Raw genomic sequence first — 23,000 nt, 5'->3', positions numbered from 1 at the left:
TAATACCTTCCAAATTACTCCCAACAGTCTAGGGTAAACATGTGGGCTGGACAAAAAGCATTGTTTCTACACTTGAAACCGTTACTTTCTGGATCAATCACATCACAAAGTCATTTAGTCTTAGAAAATGAGAGAATTAGGTTAGAGAACCTTATGGCCTAGTATTTTTACCTTAAAATGATATTTCATAGCTAAAGCTAAATTTATGAAATCTTGTGATTTGTCCTCAAAAACCAGTCACACTGTGAACAGTGTACATATGTTGACTTGTACTTGGGGGGAAGAAAAGAAACCTCCCATATTATGAACTCTACCTTCATATATTTCAACAAATATATTCTTTAAAATAATAAATCAAATACAGGACTCAAGAATAAACCATGCAACATTTTGTCTTTTATTATGGATAAGTTTTTTAAACTATTTCCTCAATCTCTCCATACACAGGCAAAAAGAGGTGTACTGTTTAACATACTGGAAGTGGCAAATTTGGTAACTGCCTAGAGAAGGGAAATTATCCCTAAAACATGCTTAACCAGGAGGCCAATTCATCTGCCGACCTCCAAGAACATGGAGATGAACATGATACACAGACTGTCCCCCATCTGAACCTTCATTCACCACCATTCGATAACCCTTCTTCAGGCCCAAATCAGCAGCACATTTCTTGCCAACAATCATTAAATGTCCAAGAAGCTGGGAAAGAAAAAAAAAGTTTCTTAAGCCCAGGCAATCTATAACCTCTTGCCATTTAAATAACAAAACTACCAAGTTAAATATTATAAAACTGCCAAGTTGAAACATACTCCTTTGGACAGATATTTGAAAACTCTTCCAATCCTAATACAATATAAATGATAATTAAAAACTCATTATGGTTATTTACTCATTACTAATTTCAATAAACAAGAGATTTAAATCTATGGGCCTATTAAAACAATTCTGAAATCATATTCCAAACAGTATTTTTCTTAATAAAGTAAGGTATCTTGCTTGCTTGTTGTAGGGGAGTGTATCACTCAGAACAGGTTTAATTATGCTGTGGTAAGAGACCACCCCAAAATCTGCTTAACAAGGATACATTTCTTGTGCTCACTAGACGTTCATCTTAAGTTGACTCTGCAACCCAAACAAATGGATAGTCTGTACCATCATAAGGACAGAGGGGAGAACATGGCAAACCAGGTGCTCTTAGTTTCTGCTCAAAAGACATAATAGCACTTCTGCTGGCATTTGTTGACCAAATCACGCCAGACAACCAGGCCTGATATGAATGAGACAGGAAGTGTAATATACCCCCTTTATAATAGTGAGTATTTATCAACAATTATACAATCTGCCATGGGGGCATTAGGAAAACTTTTATTTGAGGCCTATACCTTCTGGCAAAACCAAACAATTATTTTTCTTTCCTTTAACATTAATAGAAGTTGTTATTGAGCCCTCTACCATATGCTATTTATTTACTCTTAAAAATGAGTCTCATCAACTAATCCTTGCTTGCAAACCTTTTTGTTTAAGAATTTGTGGTGATGTATATTAACTAGACTTACTGTGGTAACATTTTGTAATACATGCATATATCAAAGCATGTTGTATGCCTAAAACTAATGTTATATGTTAATTATATCTTAATTTTTATAAATCGAACATTGCACTGCAGCCCTAATGATTTTCTGGTTTTCCCTCAGAAATGCCCTTAGCGAGATAAAAATTTGACATCACTTCAAGGTCAAAATTTAGTTTCCTAATTTAAAAAGAAAAGAAATCATGTTAGTAAAAGTGTACTTACACTTTCATCATCATCTTCTGCTACAGAAATCTGGGATATATGTTTCTTTGGTATCACCAGAAAATGTGTTGGTGCTTGAGGGGAAATGTCATGGAAAGCAAGACACTAGGGGGGGAAAAAAGTCAAATTTTAGTATCTTTTGGGTTAAACTTACCATTCTTTCACACTAACCCCATGGGAGACACTGTAGGAGATGCTAGGGAATCAGAAGTGTACACAATACATGTGGTCCCCTGGTCCCTTTCAAGGAACTTACAGTCTAATTTAAAGTCTGACCTTAAACAAAGGAGTAATTGACCACAGATCCTAGTGTTACAAAGGAAAAGGAAAAGGTGAAGTAAACAACTTTCACAGAAATACTGATTTTGAATTGGTTGGTCAGGGATAACCACTGTGAGGTAGTAGCCACATTTAAACTGAGATCCAAAGGATGAGAAGAAATAGGCACGCTAAATCCTTGTCTGCCTTTCCAGTCTCACTCAGGCACCAGTTCCTGCTCAAGTCAGTGTCCTCCAACTTTCTCCACCGTCAGGCTTGTTCAACTGCTGTTCACTCTACCCCAACCATCGTCTTTCCCCCACAAACCCCAACTTTTGTCTAACTTAAAACGCTATTTATCCCTCAGATCCCAGCACATTATAATTTCTGAAGGAGCATTCCACCACGCCCTCCCCGACCTTCCCTAGGTTAGGAGCCCTGGTGTGTGCAATTTTCGGGTTTTCCTTTTCTGCAGTGGTAACAACTTTCTCGTCTGATACTGGACTAATATACCTCATTGTTCCCACCTTACTCAACTATTTAGGAAGTATAGCTGTTCTTTTTTTTGAAGAAAGGAAGAGGATAAGTAGCATTTAGACAAATGACGCAGCACATGAATGTTCTCTATTTCTTGCTCTCTACTGAAGGTGGATTCTGCTTAATAGAACCCATCCCTGCCTAAGCTGTCTCGGGAATAGTTTATGCGGTGCTCCATACAAAATGCTGTACCATTCAGATTGCTTCATGCTGTTATACTGTGGGGACGTAAAAAGCAACAAAATACTCAGAGAACTACGCATTTTTTAAAACGGAAGAACTTTCCTAACTAGTGACAAAGGTATCTAAAATCCACCGCGAAGACTCTAAATCTTAGATAATGTTTTGAATCTTAAGAACGCCACTAGGAGCATAAAACAGAAAGCTTTTCTATCTAAATCAGCCAGCCAACCTCCTGCCCAGCTTTATCTGATATCGAAACCCATAAATACAACTGCACACGAAATACCTTACGCAAGAGGTCTCAAAGTCTCATCAACTCGGCTTTTCTAAAACAGAATTTCACCTACAGCGAGGTCAACAGAAACGACATTCTTAGTCCGCTGGCATAAATTGCTTCCGGTCAAACATAAAAGAATCCATTCTTCCCCGGAGGGGCCAAGGGAAAGCGAATTCGAAAGCAGGCCCATTTCTTACCTTGGAGTCTGTAGACCAAGCAGGGCGTGGGGGGCGGGGAGCTGGGGGGTAAGGGTGTGGGTGCGGGGAGTAGGGTGCGGGCGAGAGGGGAGGGGGGCGGGCAAGCGCGCCCAGCGGAGGCCAGCTGCCGGCCCAGCGTCGCAGGGCCCCCGGCCCCCTAGCGCCACGCGGCGAGGAGAGGTGCCCGGGGACGCCGCAGCAGGCCGGCTGCGCGCGGGAGATCGCGGAGATTGGGCCCCAGGCGGGGCACGATCGGGTTTCTCTCTGCCAGGCAGAGCGCCGGCGAGATTGTGAGATTCCTGGCACAGGCGAGGGCCGAGGCAGCCGCGGAGCCGGCGGCGAGCAGCCGGCGCGCCCCACACGCGCCCAGACCCTGCGGGGCGGGCCCCACGGGCACCCGGCGGCCTGGCCCGCGCCCGGGGCTGATAACGGGTAACCGGAGCGCCGGCACGCGCCGGCAGGCAGCCTCGGAGCGGCCGCGGCCCTGCCCGCTGGCTGGGGGCCCGCGGAGAGGCCGCGCTGGGCGGCCGGGTCCCCGCGTCGTCGCCGCGCCCTCCGACCCCTCCCTTCTCTCTGCAGGAAACCGGCGAGTCCACAGGCGGCTGCCTCGCCTCAGCCGTCGATCGAGGTGGCGCCCAGTGCCTACCTGGTCATCCTCAAAAATGATTTTGGCCGGGATTTCCTTGCGAATGATCTTCCCGAAGATCGTATCGCCACCAGGCCGGGCGGTCTGCGCCTTGGCGATCTCATCTGCCATCTCGGCCTCCCTCCCACGCGGCCGCCCGGGGAGCAGCTCGAAGGAGGGAGGAGCCGGGGGAGCGAGCGGAGGGCGGAGGGCGGGAGCGCGCGGCCAAGCCTGCGCGGGGACCGCGGCTCGCACGGCCGAGGTGAGCCTGCGCGTGCGCACTGGCCACCTGAGCGAGGGGCGGCGGGCGCGCGAGACGCGGAGGGAGAGGGACGCCCATTCAAGATTCCAAGGAGCCGCGTCGAGGTCATTTTTATAACGTTCTTGTCTCTTGGGGTGTGGAGTCGCTGGTAGAAGACCTTCCTCACTGGAACGCTTGTAGGGAAAGTTGGGTACTGTAATGAAAAGATTTGATAATCCAAGCAGTGCTGGTGTGTTTGCTGACTGAGACGCCGTAACACTTTGTTTCTCAGCTATACATGTCTGGGTTCCATAACCCCGCATACCCTTCCATATCTTTGTACCTTCTTAAAAGTTTTCTATATGTTAAATCCACTTTATCTTTCTTTTTAGAACCCATTTCTCTCTTGTCAAGGTCACTAAGGACCTTCACTTATAAAATCCTACAGGTGGTTCTAGTTCTCATCCTACTAGACTTCTTGGCACCATTTGCCACTGTTGACCATTCCCTCTTCTCAGCAGTTTTCAGTCTCCTAACTCCTCACTTCTACCTCTCTCTCAATGCTGTTTCTCCTTCACAGTGAGCCTCCTGTTCCAGTCTTCTCAGTGGGTTCCATTCTTGGCCCGCTTCTCTAGTTAACAATCTCCGAGTGTCCTTATTAAGGAAAACTAAGTACGCCTACTGGACTGCTCTATATAATTATACTTCACCACTTTGTTTTGGCAAAATTATTGATAGTGGATCCCTCTAATCTCAAAAGTAACCCATTTGGTACTTCTGCTATCAAAGACTTTACTGGGACAATTGGCAAAATCTAAATAATGCCTATAAATTAGATAATAGTTTGGAAAGTCATGCTAATTTTTTCATACAACCACAGCAGAACTGTCAAAATCAGTTGATCTGGTAGGGCCCTATAATTGAGGTTTCTGACATATTTCCACATGATGCAGTTGCTGATAGCTCTGGAACCATACTTTGAGAGTCACTGATACCCACTGAAGTATTTAAGAGTATGGGGGTATATATCTGCAACTCACTGTCAAACAGTAGAGAGATACAAAAAAATATGTCCATACATAGTGGATCTCTGGCAACTTGCTGCACTGATGGACAGTGACTGCATTGGGGTATGGGTGGGGACTTGGTAATATGGGTAAATGTAGTAACCACATTGTTTTTTCATGTGAAACCTTTGTAAGAGTGTATATCAATCATACCTTAATTAAAAAAATATATGCCTGTATACAGATAAATTAGAGAAATAGGATAAAGCAACTGTAGTAAAATGTTAACATTTGGGGATTCTGAGTGAAAGGTAATATGCACGTTGTTAATCTTGCAACTTTTCGGTAAGACAATTGTCAAGTTAAAAAATAAAATAAGTACTAATTTAGACAATAAATATTCAGGTCCCCTTTCATTAAGTCTGAGGCTTTATCATCTACAGAGCAATGACTTCCCAGTATTTGTCTTCTGACCAACCTCTCCTTAATTCCAGGTTTGTCTGTGTTGTATATCACTGTCTCCTCAACACCTCCACTTGTATGTCTACTGGATATTTCAAATTTACTTTTACTTCCTTTACAACAAGCAAACAAAAACATTGTCCTGTAGCATTCTACATTTACTCTAACACCATGGAATTGTTCAAGCCAAAAACCTTGAAATCATCCTTAACTCTTTGCTCTGTACTTGCAACACATACCATGAATCTAATCACCTCACGTTCTCTACTCCACCACCCTATTCCCAGCTGCTGTTGTCTTGCCTGGAGTATTTCAAGAGCCTCCTTGTTTGCCTCTCTGCTTCCACTATAGTCAGTTTGACATGCAGCACCCAAAATGTTTTTTGTTGTTGTTGTTGAGGTTTGTTTTTGTTTTTGCTTTTCCTGGTGGTCAAACACACATAAAATTGGTCATTTTAAACATTTTAAAGTATACAATTCAGTGTCATCAAGTACATTCACAGTGTAGTATGCACATCACCTCCATCTAGTTCTAGACCTTTTTATCACCCCAAAGGGCAACTTGTACCCATTAAGCAGTCACCCCATTTGACTTTTTGACATGAGGTTACAATTTTTAGACATTTAAATATTTATTAACTCAGGATTCACACTTTTATTTTTTTATTTGGAGCCAATATATTCATTTTTTAAGTTGCACATATTCTCATTAACCTTAAAAGCTGCTCGTTTAGGCCTATGGGTGGCATGCCTGGGTGTAGGAGACCCCAAAATGGTTTTTATAAAATATAAATCATGATGATACTCTTCTGCTGGTAAGACGTTCATCACAGAATTATATCCAGAATCCTTACTTGGGCTTATAGGAGTCCTTCCATACCAGCCTTCTTGACTGACTTCACCCAAAATGGGTGTCAGTGGGAAGATGCCCATGTCCTAATCCCTGGGCCTGTGAATATATTGCTTTACATGGTCAAGGACATTTGCAGATGTGATTAAGAATCTTGAGGTGGGAGATTCCTGGATTATCCAAGTGGGCCCAATGTAATGACAGGGGCTCTAAGTAAAAGAGGGGCACAGGATAGTAAGAGAGACACAGATATGATAGAAGGAGGGTGAGAGTCAAAGACTGTGGCCCTTTTCTCCATCTTCAGAGCCAGAAACGGCATCTTCAAACCTATCCCTGACTCTGCTTCCTTGTTGAACTTATGAGGATCCTTGTGATTACATTGGACCCACCAGAACAATCCAGGAAAATCTTCTCATCTCAAAAATCCTTAATCACATCTTTGAAGTCCCCTTTGTCATATAAGCTAACATCCAGAAGTTCCTAGGACTTAAACTGGAGCATAGTTCAAAGGCCATTATTTTGCCTACTACGTAGCACCATGAAGTTAATTGATGATCATGCTGGAATTTCTTGCTCAATTCTGAGTCCTGCACTTTGAGATCTCAGTCAACAAACCAGGACATATTCCCAGAGCGACCCTAATAGTCACCTCTTTCTGAAATAGCTGAAGGAACCATACAAATTTAAGAGAGGAGAAGCTTCAGGACTGAAATGATTTTGGCACTGTGGGAACTGTATTTTCAACTACTGGCAGATGAAGGGTTTTGGTTGATGGAAAAGACTTTTAGCCAGAAATTAAACAGTAAGTTACAGATTTTCAGGAAATCACCCATGATTCTAAACTGGAAATGAAAATGTGAATCTTTCAATCATTCATTGGCAATCAGAAGGCAGTACAGTGCAGTGTCACAGTATCCTCTAATTTATTGTTTCCTGTATAAAAGAGTATCCAGTGTATCTGGTTTAATTGCTTGATTATATCAAACTCCCTCCTGCAAATCTAATGCATTTTAGTAATTTTTAAAAGCCAGCTATTAAATATCTATTCTTATGGTGATTTCCAATATTCTTTATAATGGTATAAACTACAGAGAAGGAAAGGGTCTTGATCATTGGTCCAAATCTTTGGTCCCTAAAAAAAGTCAGTTTTACCTAAAAGCTAACTTGAAAGGTTGTGGGGGTAGAGAAGGCAAACAATGTTTATTCAATGGGAACAAAGTTGAGATTTTTCATGGTGCTTGCACGGTCATAAGTTAAAATGTACTTAAATAAGTGCTTTTGATTGTTCAATGATTGTGATGCTGCTAATAAACTATTGGCAACTTTTCACCAGCCAAGCCAAAGAGTAGAGCAAGGTGAATAGGCATGATGTGTATACCAGGCTTTCAGGTCAGACATAGGGATTTGTATCCCATACCTCTCTTTACCAGCCATGTGGTCTTGAGCAAGTAACTCTACCTCACCTTCTGGTGTAATTTAATGATAGAATGTACAAACAGCATATTTGGGTATCAGGATTCCAATTATGTCTGCTATAGTTTCTAGGACTTGACTTTTATGCAATTTTGCAGAGACAGTTGCCAACTGGGAAACGTTAAAATAAGGGTTCGTTATTAGATAAACCCAAACACCAAACAGGAGTTAATGATTTATGGTGCCCAAGCCGTCCATTAAATGTCAGTCTGCTCTCCGCCGTCAGTTTGCCACTGAAGAGGCCGAAAGTGACTCTGCCCCCTACCTAACATGGCGTGTAGGTGACTTCCGTTCTCCTGTCTCCAGCAATTAGCTTCGGCGGCTTCTCGCGGTTTTTCCAGACAGCACAGGCGTAGCAAACTCCCCCGCTCCGTCCCCGAGGAAGGCGGGACTACGAAAGAGATGCTGCGTGATGATTGGTTGCGGTGCTTTAGGAGAGTGCCGCACGGAGTCGGACCGGCCACGTAAGGCAGTGATTGGTTGTCGAGAGGCGGGGGGTTGGGGTGTTCTCGGTCGCTTGAGAGGTATTCGCCGCGGTGAGGAGAACCATGGGTCAAGCGGTGAAGGTGACAGGACCGGGGGAGGGCTTGGGTGAGATGTCGGTGGGGAGGGTAAGAACGCGGCCTTGCCAAGGTTGCCTGGAGCCTATGTAGCTGGGTGTCAGGACCCTCCGTGGAGGATGTGGCTGTTGCCTCTGAGGCGCCCCGTTGACCATCCCCGGAGGGCAGTGGAGGCGGAGTGGCTCCAGGGTTCCTATTCCTTAGTCCACCGGGTAGCGAGTGTTTATCCGTGATGCAAGCCTGCGACTTTAGTTCTGCCTCCGTCCCATCTCCACACCGGGTATTCGTCTGAGGGTCCGATTTCACATCCCTGGGGAGTGTAGGAGACGCCGCGCTACAACCATCCTATGAAGTGAAAGGTCCGATGACGTCAGCGGTTTAGTTGGGTAACCTGAAAATACCCAGAAGGCTAGGAATCAAGGAAAGGGAGTTCCGGCAAAGTCAGCTGCCAAAAGTAATTCCTGTTGAAACAGCTGAGACCTGGGTGCCATGACTGCGCTGGGGAAGCAACGGGCCCGCCAGGGTCACACACCTGAGGACCTGGTCTCAGAATCTTTTCTCCAGAGAGTGATGCACGTTTCTGGGCATTGCACAGTTGTCAGGGACCAGCCATTCCTGACCTTAAATATCAGCATGGCCACCTGGGACCTGTTCTTGTCACTGGCTGAAACGTGGGCATGGCAAGGGCAAAATGGCCTGCTTGCAATATAATGAGGAAAAGCCATGCTTATGGTTGGTCAGTAATAAGGAGCTGCCAAGCGGTGCCCCAGGTACTAAACCTGATGTTCTCAGTACATTTTAACGTATGTCACAGCACCAATAGAAACAGAATTATAAGTAGTTATTCATTCAGACCATTTTATTGAGTATTCACGGTGGCTGTTAATAATACTTAATATCCAACGTTTACAGGCTTAGTGGACACAACAATAAACAGACCACCTTTGCCTTATCCAGCTGGCAGGGAAATTAAAAATAGTTACTTCGTTTGTAGTGTTTTGAAAGGAAAATACAGTGTATTTTGTGAGTATATAACTGAGATATAACCTATGTGGAGGGAATGTAAAAAAAAAAAAAATCTCTCGTGGAAGTGATAGTTGAGACCTCAAGTTTGATTGGAAATTCGGAGAAAAAAGTATTCCAGAAAGAGGAAGTAGCATATGGAAAGTCCTTCAAGTGGGAAGTTGCTTGGAAAACTTGGATACAGGTGAAATTAAATAAGACTCATTCCAGAACTACTTTTGATGAGGCTTACCGTGTATAGAAGATACTTGTGCTAAGTGTGGAGACAACAGTGACCAAAAAGCCTTGGAGGAAATATAGGGGAGAACAGCAAGTAAACATCTAGCATGCGGTGTAGTAAGTGCCCAGTGCTGTGGATATGCTCACGAGGCACACATAACCCAGACTTAGAAGGGATAGGTAAGAAATGACTAAAGTGAAGCCTAGTACAGAAATTACACCATACACTCTTAAAATTAGCCCATTACTCAAGAAAATTGAGGTAAAAAAGTAACTTGGTAAACAGCCCACTTTCCATATAACTTTTTCCAAAGCAGCTGCACCACTTTACATTCCCATCAAGAATGTATGAGTTCCAATTTTTCCACATCCTTGCTAACACTTGTTGACTGTTTTTATGACTAAAGCCATCCTAGTGGGGTGAAGTGGTATCACTGAGATTTAAATTTGTGTTTCCCAGATGGCAAAGTATCTTGGGCATCTTTTCATGGCCTTAATTCTCTTCTGTCTATCCTCTTTAGAGAAATGTCTGCTCAAATCCTTTGTTTTTTTTAAATTATTTTTTTAATTGTTGAGTTGTAAAAGTTCATACGTTCTGGATAGCAGCCCCTTATCAGATACATACTTTGCAAATATTTTCTTCCATTCTGTAGGTTGTCTTTCTCTTTTTTGATAGTGTGTTTTCCTTTTCTCTTAGTAAAATAATTTTTATAGTTTTTATAAAGGCAATAAATACATAAGTAAAGTTTAAGAAGTCAAATAGTGTTATACAGAAACCAGCGGTTCTCTGCTTCCTTTTACATACTCCCAATTCCTGCTCCCCAAAGATAAGCTCTTTTAATCATTTTACCTGTTTCTTTTGATATTTACCTCCAGTTTCTAAATAACATATTTAGACTGCTGTTTATTGATTCTTTTTCCTCTTTGGAAGTAGTACCTCACTGACTTTTAACCATGAAAATGGAGAACTGAGCTCCCTGTTACACTCTGTTCCTCTCAATATACAAATTTTGGTGAGTCACGTTTCATTTCTGATACTAGTATGACTACAAAAAACTTACCCATGGCTGAACCCTCTAATATGATTATATTTCCTTTCTTTCCTAATTCTTATTTTTTCTTGAAATTAATAACTACTTTGTTTTTATTATCATTGATTAGCTTCTTTCATATCTATTCCCAAAACTGAAATCTACCAGTTTTATTTTTTTTCCTAGCAACATCTTTTCTGGAGCAGTTCAGCCCAAGCTGGCTGCACAAATGGTGACCTGTATTTGTCCTTCACCATCATCTCTGCCTCTCCTATGTTGGATGACCAGTCCCTCTGGTTCTCATATTTTTTTCTTTTGTATATAGCTCATCCCCTTGTTTTGGTAGAGCATATTTTTCTATAGCTTTCCAAGAAAGGATGTATGGCAGATAAGGAACTCTGCATTTCTGAAAATGTCTGTTGACACAGTTAGGTGATAGTTTGGCTATGTATGGTATTCTAAACTAGACTTTTTTCCTCAAAACTTGAAGATATATACCATTGTCTTCTCACAGTGATGCTATTTAGAAGTCAGGCACCATCCTGATTTTCTGTCCTTTATATGTGAACTGTTATTTTATCTCTGAGATTTTCTTTTTTACTAGCACTGTGCTGACCTTACATCATGATGTGCTATTTTATGGGGTTTGTTTTGGGCACTTGTGGAACCCTTTCAATCCAGTAACTCATTTGCCTTACTTGGTGAAATTTTCTTGATTTTTTTTTTTCCCTTTTAATTTCTTCTGTTCTCTTGCTGAAGATCCTATTAAGGTAACTGTCAGGCCATGCAGACTACTCCCTTAATTTTCTTTGTTCCTGTCAATTTCTGTCTCTGAATTTTTATTCTACTTCTGGGCATTTTTTCTCAACTTAATCTTTGCTATCACTCATTTGATGTCCAAGAGCTTTTGGGAGTTTTCTGACAATTCCTTTTTTAATTTACTGTAACTTCTTTTTGTCATTATTCCATGTTTGCAGTAACTAGTTAAGTTTCTGAGGAAGCTCATTGTGGTGGTTTGGTTTTTGTTTTATTTTTACTCTTTCTGCTCCCCATTTCCTGTTTCTGTTCTGCTGTCTGCTTTTGATGTTATAAGTTTTCTCATATATGTAAAATACTTAAAAGAGTGCCTTGGACACAGGATATACTCAGTAAATATTAGGTGTTATTATGTGGTGAGTGGACTGGAGGAAACCAGAAAATGGGGGTAGAGTGACAAATCATTATAAGTAGTGTAAAGCAAGAGATGGGGAGGATCTGAACTTAAATAGTTATGGAGGATGGAGATAGACAAAAGATTAGAGAGGCAGTCCTAAAGTTTCCACATGAGGACTAAGGTAGATTTAAAGAATAAACTAGAGATCTTTGGCTTGAGAAATTCAGCGTCTCCCACAACTGAAATTGAGAAGATAAAAGAAAGGGCAATATTAGGGGGACAATATTGAGTACCTTTTTGGCTTTGAGAAGTGTGAGGTAAGCTATGCCTATCACTAAAGCCTCTACATAGATTAATCTGCCTTCTACCAAAATGCCAGGGTCTTTTCTCTTCATTTTTTCAAAACAACCTTAGAATATTCGTAAGTCTCTGCATTCCACCTCTGTTTTGAGAAAGCACAATTAAGTATCCTTAATTACCTGAAACATCTTCCTTCTGGACTGTTTTAAGATGTAGTAAGTTCATGAGTTTGTGTGTATGTATGTATGGTTTTAGGAGCCAGTGAACACCTCAGTATGAAAAGAAAAATGAGAACAAATCCATACCAGACTGTTAAAGTTTGTTACCATGGCAGACTGGTTTTTGACAGGGGGATTATTAACTTTTTTGTTATCCTTTTTTTTTTTCGCTTCACAGAACTTCATACTATTTTTGTAAATCTTTTTTTAGAGGTTGGTTGGTTATTTATTACAATATAATTGATAGATAACATTAGATTAGTTTCAGGAATACAACATGATTTATATACAGCATGCAATGATCACAAGTCTAGTTAAACATATGTCACCATATGTAGTTAAAAGTTCTCATCACAAGAAAAAATTGCTTTTAAGTTTACTCTTAATGACTTTCAAATATTTAATACAGTATTATTAATTATAGTTATGCTGTACATTACAGTCCCAGGACTATTTATTTTATAACCAGAAGTTTGTATCTTTCAACTCCCTTCACCCACTTTGTGCTCTGTCCCAACCAGTGTTCTTTGTATTCTTTGTATCTGTGAACCTGGAGGGTTGTTTTTTTGTCTTGTTTCGGTTTTTTTTAGATTCCACATATAACTGATACCATACAGTACTTGTCTTTCTCTGTCTGATTTACATATCATTAAGATCCATCTATGTTGTCTCAAATGGCAGGATTTCTTTCTTTATGGTTGAATAATATTCCACTGTGTACATATAACCTCTTTATCCATTCATCCATTGATGGATACTTAGGTTGTTTCCATCTCTTTGCAATGAACGTGAGAGGGTGCATATATCTTTCTGGGTTAGGGTTTTCCTTTTCTTCAAATAGTCAGAAGAGAATTGCTTCATCATATTTACTTTTTTATTTTTGTGTGTTCATTTATTTTATTTATTTTTTATTTTTTGTTTATTTTTTTATTTTGTTATCATTAATCTACAATTACATGCAGAACATTATGTTTACTAGGCTCCCCCTTCACCAAGTCCCCCCAACAATCCCCATTACAGTCACTGTCCATCAGCGTAGTAAGATGCTGTAGAATCACTACTTGTCTTCTCAGCATTGTACAGCCCTCCCCATGCCCCCACCACCACAATATATATGCTAATCATAATGCCCCCTTTCTTTTTCCCTGCCCTTATCCCTCCCTTCCCACCCATCCTCCCCAGTCCCTTCCCTTTGGTAACTGTTAATCCATTCTTGGGTTCTGTGAGTCTGCTGCTGTTTTGTTCCTTCAGTTTTTCTTTGTTGTTATACTCCACATATGAGTGAAATCATTTGGTACTTGTCTTCTCCGCCTGGCTTATTTCACTGAGCATAATACCCACTAGCTCCATCCATGTTGTTGCAAATGGTAGGATTTGTTTTCTTCTCATGGCTGAATATAATATTCCATTGTGTATATGTACCACATCTTCTTTATCTATTCATCTACTGATGGACACTTGGGTTGCTTCCATTTCTTGGCTATTGTAAATAGTGCTGCGATAAACATAGGGGTGCATCTGTCTTTTTCAAACTGGGCTCCTGCATTCTTAGGGTAAATTCCTAGAAGTGGAATTCCTGGGTCAAATGGTATTTCTTTTTGAGCTTTTTGAGGAACTTCCATACTGCTTTCCACAATGGTTGAACTAATTTACATTCCCACCAGCAGTGTACGAGGGTCCCCTTTCTCCACAACCTCACCAGCATTTGTTGTTGTTTGTCTTTTGGATGGTGGCGATCCTTACTGGTGTGAGGTGATATCTCGTTGTGGTTTTAATTTGCATTTCTCTGATGACTAGCGATGTGGAGCATCTTTTCATATGTCTGTTGGCCATCTGAATTTCTTCTTTGGAGAACTGTCTGTTCAGCTCCTCTGCCCATTTCTTAATTGGATTATTTGGTTTTTGTTTGTTGAGGTGCATGAGTTCTTTATATATTTTGGATGTCAACCCTCTATCAGATCTGTCATTTATGAATATATTCTCCCATACTATAGGGTACCTTTTTGTTCTGTTGATGGTGTCCTTTGCTGTACAGAAGCTTTTCAGCTTGATATAGTCCCACTTGTTCATTTTTGCTTTTGTTTCCCTTGCCCGGGGATATATGTTCATGAAGAAGTCGCTCGTGTTTATGTCCAAGAGATTTTATTCCTTTATTTTTTTCAGAAGACTCCATACTGTTTTCCATAGTGGCTATACCCACTTGCGTTCCCACCAAGAGTGCACAAGGGTTCTCTTTTCTCCACATTCTCACCAACACTTGTTACTTCTTATCTTTTTGATGATAGCCATTGTGTGATGTTCTCAACTCCTTTCGGGTTCCTGGACCAATTCCAATATGTTGGTCAGGGTGGGGATTCTTCCCACACACCTACCACTGGGCAGTTCTCAAATACCAGCAGGGTGTCTGAGAACTCAATTCTTATGCTGTCTGCCTGGAGACAGCACCAGATTCCCCAGGTTAAGGGATCCATCCTACAAGACTGCCCTCCACCCGCCATTCCCTGGGGCACAAGCCCCAGGCAGTTAACCTGTGCTTCTGACCTACCAGCTACAGATTGGAGGTTCCCACACCTCCCCCTTAGGTTCAGTTAATTTGCTAGAGCAGTTCACAGAACACAGGAAAGGAGACCAAAAAGATACAAGTTAACAGCCAGATAAAGAGAGACATAGGGCTCGGTCTCAAATAAAGGGGCTTCTATCCTCCTGGAGCTTCGGGCCTGGCTCTGTGGCACGTGGACACGTCCTGGTTCCCCAAGCATAGAAGCTCTCTCCCACAAAAGAAGTAGGATCCAAGGAAGCAATAAGCTCATCTCAGGGGTCCTGTGGGCTTCATTGCATAGTAATGATCGACTGAATTATTAGCCATTGGCTGATTCAGTCCAGCTCCTGCCCTTGGGTGGTGTCCAAAAGTCTCATTAACATGACAAAATGTAAAGAAGTGCAAAGAGCAGCAAAAGTCAGGAAAAAGAACTAATAAAACCTAGCTAAACCCTAGAGCAAGAGCCACCCAGTTTTCGTAGAAACTGCCTGAAGCTAACACGCCTGCCCTAAGTTAGATAACCAGAGGTGGGCAGTAGCCTCGGGACATAACCCGTGATAAGTCACGTAGACACGCTTGTGTGAGCTAGAGATTACGGGAAGCGGTTAGGTAACCGGGGCGTTCTCGTTTCAACTCCATTGGTTAAAATATAGAATATATAGAATGTGTTTTAAAATTATTGGTTGTAGAAATGCGCAGGCTTCGGTGCAACGGCTGTGAAAACCCTATATAATCCCTACCTAAAGTTGCCTAGGGGTCGGCAGCTCAGACTCGGCCTGCGTGTCAGGGGGGATGCTGTCGGCCCCAGCTAGCTGGCTGAATAAAGACTTTGCTTAGATTTACATCTCCATGTCCGTGTGGTTTGCTCTCTGGGGAAACCTCGGAGTCCTGGACCCTAACAAAAACACCCATTTCACCTGTAAGACTGCAGTCTTTTCAGGAACTGTGAATGAAGACCAAATATACCTGGGAAATATATATTTGGTCATATGATTGACCAAATATGTATTTCTTATGACTCATTGTATTGCAGCCATTGTAGTAGGTGTGAGATGGTAATCTCATTGTGGTTTGATTTGCATTTCCCTGATAATTAGTGATATTGGGCACCTTTCCATGTACCTGTTGGCATCTGTCTATATGTCTTTTTGGAAAAATGTCTGTTCAGATTCTCTGCCCATTTTTAAATTGGATATAAAGTTTTTAAATTTAAAAATAAATAAGGGAAGTTGTTTTGATTATACCCTAGTTTTCACCAGCCACTTTGAAAAATAGTCTAAATGACAGAAGAAATACTGTTTAATCCTGTATTTACATAAAATATTAATTTTTCTTTTGAGGTCTGAGTTCTTATTTTCTTCACAGGTTTTACACCTCTTTAAAACATTGCACAGGACCAGACAACAGGTTTTTAAAAATGATTCTAGAGCATTAGAAGGTAAGTCTATCTTTTGTCCCTTTGGAGAAGTCCATTCTTCAAATGGCTGCGAATATATCCAAGAGACCCTGTATGGCCAAGATATGACCTTCACTATCTCTCCTCTAATGTTCTTATGTTTTGTAAAGATTCATTTATGTTACATTTGTTTGAGGAATAACTACTTAAAAATCTTTTTTCAAAGATCAAGTTTTCATAAAGAATCAGGGAAAGAAAAGGATCAGAATTTCAATGTGCTCTGTTACCTGTCTTATGTCAATTCAAGCCATTAAACTCATTTCTCTGTTATATAATCTGCACACTTTCTAAGACCAGGTACTACTATATTGTTCTTGCATTGTATCATTCTAGAAGTGTCAGCAGTTATAAAAGAGACTTTATCCCAAACTCAGTATTTCACTGTTTGAAGTGGTTTCTATCTTATCTGGAAGCCAGGGCTCTAAAGTTTAAGTTCTGTGTTGGTCATATTCAATCCTTACACATTTCTAAACTTCTTTAAGACATCTACGTAAACAGTCCTCACTATCCCTAGGAATTCAAGCTTTTATAATTCACCAAAAATAACTTCTTGAATATTAAAGTATATTCCTGATACTGTATGTATGTCACACAAATTCCTCATTTAATTCCTACAACAGACCTGTGAGGTAGTTACCATTATAATTTCTATTTTTTCAGATGAGAAAACTGACAAAATGAAAGGATTTGTCCCACATCATATTTAGTAAGAGGTAGAACTGAGATTCAGCCTAAGCAGTCTGGCTCTACAGCCCAAACTCTTAACCACCTTACATATTGAAATGTATCAAACATAGAAGAAAGGTTTTATGGCTGTTCTCCATCAACATAGCGTATTTTTGTTGCTTTAAATGTTTTTAAGGGACTATAAAATGATTATAAAAACAAGTAACATTGCACATTTCCTAAGCACTCTACATGGGTTCCATTAAATGCTTAAAGCAACACAATTAGGCAGTTTGCCAGTTAGATTAAATTATGCTACTGTAATGATGCCAAAGTCTCAATGGTGTACATGAACAAAAGCTTTATCACTCACTCTACATGTCAGCCCAGGCCTCCAAACTATTTATTTATATATACATGGAGATACATATCTATCCTCTTTGCTCTCTATCTTTAATTATGCATGGGTTTGTATATGGTTTAACAAGCTTATATGTATTGAGTTTTGCCATCTTAAAAAAACGTTTTCATTTAAATCCTTATATTTATAGAAAAATGCATTAAATTGGACTTACTGTAATCCATTAGCTATAGGCACACTAATGAAATTGGAAGTAAAAAGCAGGAGACAAAATTATTAGGGTGCTAAAGGTTTATATTAGGCTTAATTATAAATTATAAATTTGCCGTCCTATCAAAAGCTCTCCAAAAGAGTGAATAAATTTATTATTTTTATACTTTATTTTACATGGGACAAAACTATTTCCTGTAATAGAGAAGTTGTCATTCATAATGAATAATACATAAATTCAGACAGGAATTACAAATAGAAATGTAAATAACTGAATATATATATTTTTCTTTCTTTAGCAGCCAGAATAAAGATAAATGAAGAGTTCAGAAGTAATAAAAGTGAAACTTGTCCTAACAAAATAGAAAAGGTAAAGTAATTTAGTTTGTTAATTATGATAAAGCTCATGAATTTTCTTAGCACCCAGAGGAAATGATGGAAATGGAGAAATTATATGAAATAAAAACTCTTGCTAGATAGCTAAAGCTGTCACAAGTACAGGTGACCTTCACTTGTTTTGTATGGCTCTCCTCCTTGGGGTCACCTGCGTATACCCGTAAGACAGCAGGTTGCCTGGTGAAAAGAACATGGATGTAGCCATGGTCAAAGCAAGAGCAGCTGAACCAACTCAGAAACCCACAGAAATTCGATCTTCACCTAAGGCAAGTGACTGAAAGTAAGGTGAATGAGTGTCATAGGAAGGCAGAACTTCAGAGAGAACTGCTATTCATTTAGCCCAACTAGACAGATTATTTTTTAAATTCTTATCTTGGGATGGAAATTAACCAGCCACAATTGATTCTTGCTTTGTCTTCCATATTTGCATTTTGGTCACTTGCTGTAGTTGAAGACAGTCTACTAAAACTAGTCAGTGAGCTGCCTAGTGCTCCCAATACATGTTCATTTAAAAAACGCACAGTGATTTTCCTGTATAAAATCATATGGCATATACATGCATATTGTCTCTGTCTTGAGCTTCCTGTTTGTTCCTGTGTCTAACTTTGTATAAAAGTGGGGAAAGAATCCACAGGAATGAAAAATGGAAAATTATTTGCAGGGGTAGTTATAATTCCAATAACTGGATTCATAAAGAGGAAGGTAAAAATCAGAGAAATTCTACCATGTTTAATAGAATTTACAAATGTTAAAAAATGTTTTTAATAAAAATGCATTTACATTTTAGTAGAGAAAAATACTATTTTTGAAATAGTAAATATCTGTAATAGTCAAGCTAGTAAGACAAAATGAGATAGCCTAAATATTTTTATCCCTATAATATAAGGAAAAAAAGGAAAGATTTACTTAAGCATGTGTTGGGGCAAATAGGGACTGTTTTATTTTTACTCATGGCAGGCATTAAGATGACATATAATCAAGTCATGAAGAAAAGTTAAAAGGTATATACAGAAGTTTGTATATTTGCTATACAATACATAATGGATATACATATCCTTCTTTTTTTTTTTTGCTCCTGGATATTTACTACCTCCTGCTTACCCACTCTGATCTCCCCTTACTCCTTGTTCCATCTAGCTTTGTTTCCAGCCATAGACCTAGGACTTAGTTCAATTTATGTACCTCCAAAGGGTTAAGAGGGCCATTTTTTTCCTCTCTGTACCCAGCTAAACCACTACTTGAGTCTGTCAGGAGGTGAGGCTTTGCTTCCACAGCCTTCTCCATGGCAGTTAATGGCAACTGCCTCTTTTTTTTTTTTTTTTGATTGGATTCTAGTTGACATACAGTATTAATTTAGTTTAGGTGTACATCATAGCGATTTGACATTTATATGCATAATGAAATGCTCACCACAATAAGTGTAGTTATCATCTGTCACCATACAGAGTTATTACAACAGTATTAACTATATTCCCTATGCTGTCCTTACCTATTTATTTTATAACTGGAAGTATATACCACTTAATCCCCTTCACATATTTTACCCATGCCCCTACACACTTCCCCTCTGGCACCCACCGATTTATTTTCTATATTTGAGTCCGCTTCTGTTTTGTTTTCTTTGATTTGTTATTTGGATTCCAATAAGTGAAATCATATGGTGTCTTTCTTTGGCTTATTTCACTTAACAATACCCAGGTCCATCCATGTTGTTGCAGATAGCAAGATTTCATTCTTTTTTGTCTGAGTAATATTATATGTGTGTGCAGACACACCACATCTTCTTTATCCATTCATCTATCAGTGGACACTTAAGTTGCTTTCATATCCTAGCTATTGTAAATAATATTGCAGTGAACATAGGAGTGCATATATCTTTCAATTTTGTGTTTTTGTTTTCTTCAGGTAAATGTCCAGAAATGGAACTGCTGGGTCATATAGTAGTTCTAGTTTACATTTTCTGAGGAACCTCTATACTGTTTTCCTTAGTGTTGCACCAGTTTACATTCCCACCAACAGTGCACAAAGGTTCCCTTTTCTCTGCATCTTTGCCAACATTTGTTATTTCTTGTCTTTTTGATAACAGCTATTCTGACTGGTGTGAGGTGATACCTCATTGTAGTTTTGATGTGCATTTCCCTGATGATTATTTGTTATTGAGCATCTTTTCATGTGTCTCTTGGCCATTTCTGTGTCTTTGGAAAAATGTCTTTTAAGTTACTCTGCCATTTTTTTAATTGAATTATTTGCTTTTTTGGTATTGAGTTGTGTGAATTCTTTATGTATTTTGGGTATTAACCCCTTATTGAATATATCATTTACAGGTATCTTCTCCCATTCAGTAATTTGCCTTTGCATTTTGTTGATGGTTTCCTTTGCTGTGCAAAAGCTTTTTAGTTAGATGTAGTCCCACTTGATTTGTTTTTCCCTTTGTTGTCCTTGCCTAAGGAGACAGAACCAAAAAATACTGCTCAGACAGATGCCCAGAAGGTTGCTGCATGTTTTCTTTTAGGAGTTTTATCACTTCAGGTCTTACACTCAAGTCTTTAAAACCATTTTGAGTTTATTTTTGTGTATGTGTAACACAGTGATCCAGTTTCATTTTCTTGCATGTAGCTGTCCAGTTTTCCCAGTAACATTTACTGAAGAAACTGTCTTTTCCCATTGTATATTTTTACCACCTTTGTCCTGTGTTAATTGACCATGTAAGTGTGGGTTTATTTTTGCGCTCTGTTCCATTGATCCATGCATCTATTTTTGTGCCAGTACCACACTATTTTGATTATTGTAGCTTTGTAGTATATACTATCATGTGACATATGATACCCCAGCTTTGTTCTTTTTTCTCAACATTGCTTTGGCTAGTTGGGGTATTTTGTGTTTCCAATTGAATTTTAGGATTATTTGCTCTAATTTTATGAAAAATGCCATTGCTATTTTGATAGGGATTGCATTGAATCTATAGATTGCTTTGGGTAGTATAGCCACTTTAACAATATTAATTCTTCCTATTCATGAGCATAGAATATCTTTCCATTTATTTGTGTGATCTTCAGTTTCTTTCATCATTGTTTTATAGTTTTCAGAGTACAAATCTTCTACCTATTTGGTTAGATTATTCTTAGGTAATATATTCTTTTAGATGAAATTGCAAATGAGATTGTTTTCTTATTTTCTCTTTTCTTTTAGTTATTGCATATAGAAATGCAACAGATTTCTATATATGAATTTTGTATCCTGTGAATTTACTGAAGTCATTTATTAATTCTGATTTTATTTTTTGGTGGTGTCTAGGGTTTTCTATGTATAGTATCATGTCAACTGCAAATAGTGACAATTTTACTTCTTTACCAGTTTGAGTGCCCTTTATTTCTTTTTCTTGTCTGATTGCTGTGGCTAGGACTTCTGGTACTATGTTAAATAAAACGAGTGAGTGTGGGTATGCTTGTCTTGTTACTGATCTTAAAGGAAAAGCTTTCAGCTTTTTGGCATTAAGTATGATGCTGGCTGTGGGTTGTGATATACCGTCTTATTATGTTGAGGTAGTTTCCCTCTGTACCTACTTTGTTGAGATTTTTACTTTTTTAATCATAAATGGATGTTGAGTATCGTCATATGCTTTTTCTGAAGCTATTGAGATGATTACATGATTATCTTCCTTTTGTTAATGTGATATATCACACTGACTGACTTGCAGATATTGAGCCATCTTTGCATCCCTAGAATAAATTCTACTTGATCATGGTGAATGGTCCTTTTCATTTATGTTGAATTTGATTTGCTAATATTTCATTAAGGATTTGTACAACTGTGTTCACTGAGGGATATTGGTCTGTAAATTTTTTTTTGCCTTGTCTTTGTCTGGTTTTGCTATCATGGTATAACTACCTCATTAAGTGACTTTGGAAGCATTTCTTCATCTTTAATTTTTTGGAATAGTTTTAGAAGGATAGGTATTAAGTCTTCTTTAAAACTTTGATACAATTTATCTGCTAAGCCATCTGGTACCGGACTTCTTTCCATCTGCTGGGGACACCTCTCCTTTTTGTGCTCAGACTAAAAACCTTACTGCTTGCTTTTTTTTTTTTAAGGTATCATTAATACAAAATCACATGAGCAACAGTGTGGTTACTAGATTCCCCCCATTATCAGTCCCCACCACATACCCTATTACAGCCACTGTCCATCAGCATAGTAAGATGCTAGAGTCACTACTTGTCCTCTCTGTGCTATACTTCCTTTCCTGTGCCCCCCTGCATTATGTGTGCTAATCATAATGCCTCTTAATCCCCTTATCCCTCCCTTCCCACCTGTCCTCCCCAGGCCCTTTCTCGTTGGGAACTGTTAGTCCATTCCTGGGTTCTGTGAGTCTGATGCTCTTTTGTTCCTTCAGTTTTTGCTTTGTTCTTATACTCCACAGATGAATGAAATCATTTGATACTTGTCTTTCTCCACCTGGCTTATTTCACTGAGCATAATACCCTGTAGCTCCATCCATACTGTTGTAAATGGTAGGATTTGTTTTCTTCTCATGGCTGAATATAATATTCCATTGTGTATATGTACCACATCTTCTTTATCCATTCATCTACTGATGGACACTTAGGCTGCTTCCATTTCTTGGCTATTGTAAATAGTGCTGTGATAAACATAGAGGTGCATATGTTTTTTCAAACTGGGCTCCTGCACTCTTAGGGTAAATTCCTAGGAGTGGAATTCCTGGATCAAATGGTATTTCTATTTTGAGTTTTTTGAGGAACCTCTATACTGCTTTCCACAATGGTTAAATTAATTTACATTCCCACCATCAGTGTAAGAGGGTTCCCCTTTCTCCACATCCTTGCCAGCATTTGTTGTTGTTTATCTTTTGGATGTTGGCCATTCTAACTGGTATGAGGTGATATCTCATTGTTGTTTTAATTTGCATTTCTCCAGTGATTAGCAATGTGGAGCATCTTTTCATGTGC

The 23,000-nt window shown here is 39.5% G+C and overlaps 2 protein-coding genes across 2 annotated transcripts in view; one reads left to right on the top strand and one right to left on the bottom strand.

Moving 5' to 3' along the window:
* Window positions 1-376: 376 nt before the first annotated feature.
* Window positions 377-4,087, bottom strand: HINT1 (histidine triad nucleotide binding protein 1). The gene is made up of 3 exons (XM_036902600.2): window positions 3,891-4,087; window positions 1,793-1,897; window positions 377-696 (listed from the first exon to the last, which is right to left on the bottom strand). The coding sequence occupies exons 1-3, from the start codon at window positions 3,999-4,001 to the stop codon at window positions 532-534; spliced, it is 381 nt and encodes a 126-aa protein (XP_036758495.1). The 5' UTR covers window positions 4,002-4,087; the 3' UTR covers window positions 377-531.
* A 4,287-nt stretch (window positions 4,088-8,374) lies between these two features.
* The window catches only part of LYRM7 (LYR motif containing 7), a 41,730-nt gene continuing 27,104 nt past the window's right edge, over window positions 8,375-23,000 (top strand). The window contains exons 1-3 of the mRNA XM_036902602.2: window positions 8,375-8,467; window positions 16,310-16,382; window positions 17,937-18,007. Of these exons, the coding sequence (XP_036758497.2) occupies window positions 8,450-8,467; window positions 16,310-16,382; window positions 17,937-18,007 (162 nt within the window). The 5' untranslated portion in view covers window positions 8,375-8,449. The remainder of the gene's footprint in view (window positions 8,468-16,309; window positions 16,383-17,936; window positions 18,008-23,000) is intronic.

The sequence above is a fragment of the Manis pentadactyla genome, chromosome 13, assembly GCF_030020395.1.
Source record: "Manis pentadactyla isolate mManPen7 chromosome 13, mManPen7.hap1, whole genome shotgun sequence".
NCBI lineage: Eukaryota > Metazoa > Chordata > Mammalia > Pholidota > Manidae > Manis > Manis pentadactyla.
The sequence above is the reverse complement of the archived record's forward strand: the minus strand, read 5'-3'. Positions and strand labels throughout refer to the sequence as shown.